This window comes from Oreochromis aureus, linkage group 13, assembly GCF_013358895.1.
Source record: "Oreochromis aureus strain Israel breed Guangdong linkage group 13, ZZ_aureus, whole genome shotgun sequence".
Classification (NCBI taxonomy): Eukaryota; Metazoa; Chordata; class Actinopteri; order Cichliformes; family Cichlidae; genus Oreochromis; species Oreochromis aureus.
In genome coordinates, this window is record NC_052954.1 from 20,468,499 (window position 1) to 20,472,248 (window position 3,750).

At 37.9% G+C, this 3,750-nt stretch overlaps 1 protein-coding gene across 2 annotated transcripts; it reads right to left on the reverse strand.

The window, feature by feature from the left end:
• Positions 1 to 214: 214 nt before the first annotated feature.
• On the reverse strand, positions 215 to 3,315 carry LOC116333690. 2 transcript variants are annotated; one of them, XM_039621817.1, is made up of 9 exons: positions 3,193 to 3,315; positions 2,689 to 3,009; positions 2,234 to 2,533; positions 2,021 to 2,081; positions 1,800 to 1,894; positions 1,647 to 1,681; positions 1,420 to 1,476; positions 1,232 to 1,298; positions 215 to 1,078 (listed from the first exon to the last, which is right to left on the reverse strand). In XM_039621817.1, exons 1-8 carry the CDS (start codon positions 3,236 to 3,238, stop codon positions 1,257 to 1,259), a joined length of 957 nt encoding a protein of 318 aa, XP_039477751.1. In that variant the 5' UTR covers positions 3,239 to 3,315; the 3' UTR covers positions 215 to 1,078; positions 1,232 to 1,256. The 2 variants fall into 2 exon arrangements, 1 of the variants encoding a protein (XP_039477751.1); XR_005615372.1 differs by lacking the exon at positions 215 to 1,078 and having other exon boundaries at positions 1,250 to 1,298; positions 1,647 to 1,710; positions 3,193 to 3,314.
• Between the last annotated feature and the right edge of the window lie 435 nt (positions 3,316 to 3,750).

Genomic DNA, 3,750 nt, shown 5'->3' on the forward strand with positions numbered 1-3,750 from the left:
CCATCGCCCTTGTATTCGAGGTGTGGGTGATCCAATTTACGAGGCTTAGGACTCGTGCGAGATCACTCTCTCCAGGTAAGTCTGCTGGGTCCATGAGGTGGTCGCGTCGTTCTGTCATGGTTGGCTGTGTGGCAGGCAGGCAGGAGTGGTGGACCCAAGACGCAGGACTCAAACACGGAAGTAAAACTTAAAGCGCAGCTTTATTGCTGGGAAAAAACCTCTTACTCAATTAAACTCACCAAAAAAAACTAACAAAACTCTGGTCAGAGGAAATAAGGACTGAAACACTGGAAAAGCAATACTAAACCGGAGCGGGAGACAAAACACAAAGCCGGTTGAGGGTACAACACGACAGAGAGCACAGGAAAACACAGGGCTTATATACACAGGGGAGTAATCATGGAATGGGCAACAGGAGGGAGACACAGCTGGGAGAAATTAGGCTAATGAGACAGGGGAGAAGTAAAACTGAACACACTGACATGAGGCATGAACTTTCAAAGTAAAACAGGAAACCAGAAACAATTCACAAAAACGCAAACTTGACACTGAGAGGTAGACAGAAAGAACACATAAAACTCAAACTATATTAAACATGAGACCAACCGAAGAACAAATCCTTAAACACGAATAAACAGAAACATAGAATTCTAATAATAGTCAAGAAAGAACAAGAATCAGAATACAATACCAAATAAAAAATCAAACCCAAACATGACAACTCAAAATACTGGGTCAAACTGGCCCAGAACCGTGACAATAACTTAGAGTTGATTGTGGAAGATCTAGGCGAGAAGAAATTTCACAAACTGACTTATTGCAACAGTCGCATCCTATTACAATACCATTACTGGACCAGTTCAGTGAGCTCTTTGGAGAATGCAAATCTTTCTAAAATGTAGGCATACTGCATGGCTCGGTGATCTGCTGATAGCAAAAGAAAACACTGTATCCTGCAAAAACTCCAGCAAAAGGTAGATATAAAAAAGATAGAAAGGCCAAAAGTTTATAATATTTAAATATTTCAGTAGTGATTAGCTAATGTGCTGCACGTAACTTCTGTGTCTTTTGCTTCACCCTGGGAACAGAGAACAGAAACAAATATGACAATTAGAAAGACAAAATTTAAAGCAAATCATGTCTTAGGAGGAGAATGAGCTAAATTATCTGAAAAGCGGGAAAAAGCAAGTGGGAAATCGTGTGTGTTTGGTTTCAGTCTTTTAATATTTACCCTCTTGTTTCTTTATGGTAACAATTCAACTGTACATGATTTCCCCATCACTTTCAGGAAGTGACATCTGGGGGAAAACAAAAGGAGTAGAAACAGAACACTTTTAAGTTCTGTCATTCTTTAAAAAAAAAAGTTAAAGTCTGCTTATACTCAAATACAAATGTATAGTTGTTGTATGTTATGGTTACCTCAGGTGATGTTCTTCTAATGTTTCCCACGTTGGCATATATTACTTCCTGGTCCACCTGTTTAGGATAAACAAAATGTAATTTAGAGAAAGACTGAACGGTGTCAGCCTGGTTACTCCAAACTCTTTTCATACAGAGCCTTAAAGGAGAGTTTATTATATGAAGATTATCCCAGAAAGTTGAATCTGGATGCTACGTCCATATGAACACAAATCAGTATAACTTACCATTGCTGTGGCTGATGAGTCTGCTTTGCTCTGCTCTAGTAAAACAAAACAGCTGTTGCTGACTCTGTGTAACAATGCAGAATTAATCCTAATGCAGTTTTAAGATTTTGAAGTGAATATTGTGGATTTCAATCAAAGTTTAACAAGACTTACTGCGTCTCAGTATCAACCAGATGAACAACACCACAATCACAAAACACATCAACACACTCAGACGGATGATAAAGATCTTGACGTCAAATGAAGCTCTACAACATGCAGTTTGACAACACATAATTTAGTTTAGCATAACAATTATATTCATCTGTAAAAGATTTTTAGACAAAAGAACAGTTCTGTTGCTAAATCTACTGCAAATACAAAAGATATCTGACCTTTGTTGTCCATTTTTTAATGTGGTAATTGTTCCATCTCCAGTAAAAGTATGGGCAGTAGCTATAATTCAACAAAACAACAGTCAGTACTAGAGTACTGCAACAATGATTGTCCTAATATCTCTTAGAGTACTAACATTTATAAATGGATGGAGTTCATACACATGTCAAGTTATTACTTGACACGTGTACATAATTACTTGCAGTACTTACTAGTGATCGGTTTCTCAGTAACAGTTAAATATACTGGTATCTGAATGTCCCCTTCAGCACACAAATACCAGCCACTGTCCTCTGACTTTAGTCCACTCATGGTCACTGTGAAAACATTTGGGTCTCTCATATGAGCGGTCACTGCTGCACCATCTATGGATCCTGATGATCCTGTCACACAGTTCCTGCCCAGCCTGCACCACTTCATTTCTCCAGAGTTACTGTGGTGGCATCTAATAGTTATGTTTTCTTCAATATATCCTGTAATCCTCTGATGATCCACATAGAGACTGGGGGTACCTTCAAGGACAAAAATTTAAATAAATAAAATAATGAGTGGATAAAAGGACAAAAAATACAGATTTGAAAAACCATTGGCAATTTAGACTTCATGTCTATTTCTATTAACTTTTAATAACAAACACTTTAAAATATTAACAAAGATGGAAACTCACCTCTGGTAACTGACAGTTGAAAATGCACTCCATAATCCGGTCCATTACTAATCTCCACCACACACCAGTAATCAGTGTTTTTATTTGTCAGATTGTTTATAGTTACAGTAAAAATAAATTGTCTTTTATCATCAGAGATTGAATATTTTCCTGAAGGGTCTGCTTTGTTTGTTTTTACTACATCGCGGCAGAATCTCCATTTAGGTCCTTCACACAAGTACTTCACATGGTTTTTGTATTGGGACCCATATAGACATGGGATGGAGATCGACTTCCCAGTTTTCACTGATACTTTACTGACTGTAGTTATGCTGTGAACTCCTGCAAAGAAACAAATGCACATTTTAATAGAATAGTTCTGTTGATTATCTACATGTTTTTAGAATTAAATGTTTTGCTAATAAAATAAACTCACTTTGATAAGCTATTACAAATATTTATGCTATTGGAAACTGAAAATCAACAGAGATGCTAAGCAAATTTTAAAAAGCCCCTGCCACATACCTGTTAGTCCAGTGATGATATAAAGAATCCTGAGATAGAGAGCCATATTGATAAGTGAGCAGACCAAATCGTATGAACTGTTGCACTTGAAAACTCCAAGTGCAACACTTCCTTTTTTCCAACCCTTAGTATGCCACTGTCACTGCAGTTGCAATCACTCTTCCTCCTATGTAAAACACTTCACAAAATTGAGCTGACAAAGGACCAGCCCCTCCCCTATCTTCACTGTGCGCTCATGCACACTGTAGGAAAACTTTAATGTGGAAGAAGTGGCGAAAAGGTTGAGCTTGAAAACTGAGAGAAAACAACAAAAAGTAAGCTAATAATAGTGTGTCAAATTAACCGACATATTAGCTGTGGGGCTGTTACCGCATGGTGAACAGTAGTACCAGTAACAACTCGTAACCAGGCCTCACAGTGACAGGAGGCTGCTGCTGCCAGCACCAGCTGTAGAGAAGTGAGGAAGAGACGAAGGATGAAATTAGATGAAATTAAAGATTAAGAGTATAGATGGAGGGACATAAATAGGATATGAGAGATTCAAGGATTTGGGTTAAA

Coding starts and splice junctions, on each gene's coding strand:
- LOC116333690 (XM_039621817.1), bottom strand. CDS start 3,238: ATGGCTCTCTATCTCAGGATTCTTTATATCATCACTGGACTAACAG. Junction 1,682..1,799: donor CTGGTTGATACTGAGACGCA/GTAAGTCTTGTT, acceptor TTGTTTTACTAG/AGCAGAGCAAAGCAGACTCA. Junction 1,299..1,419: donor TTAGAAGAACATCACCTGAG/GTAACCATAACA, acceptor GTTTTCCCCCAG/ATGTCACTTCCTGAAAGTGA.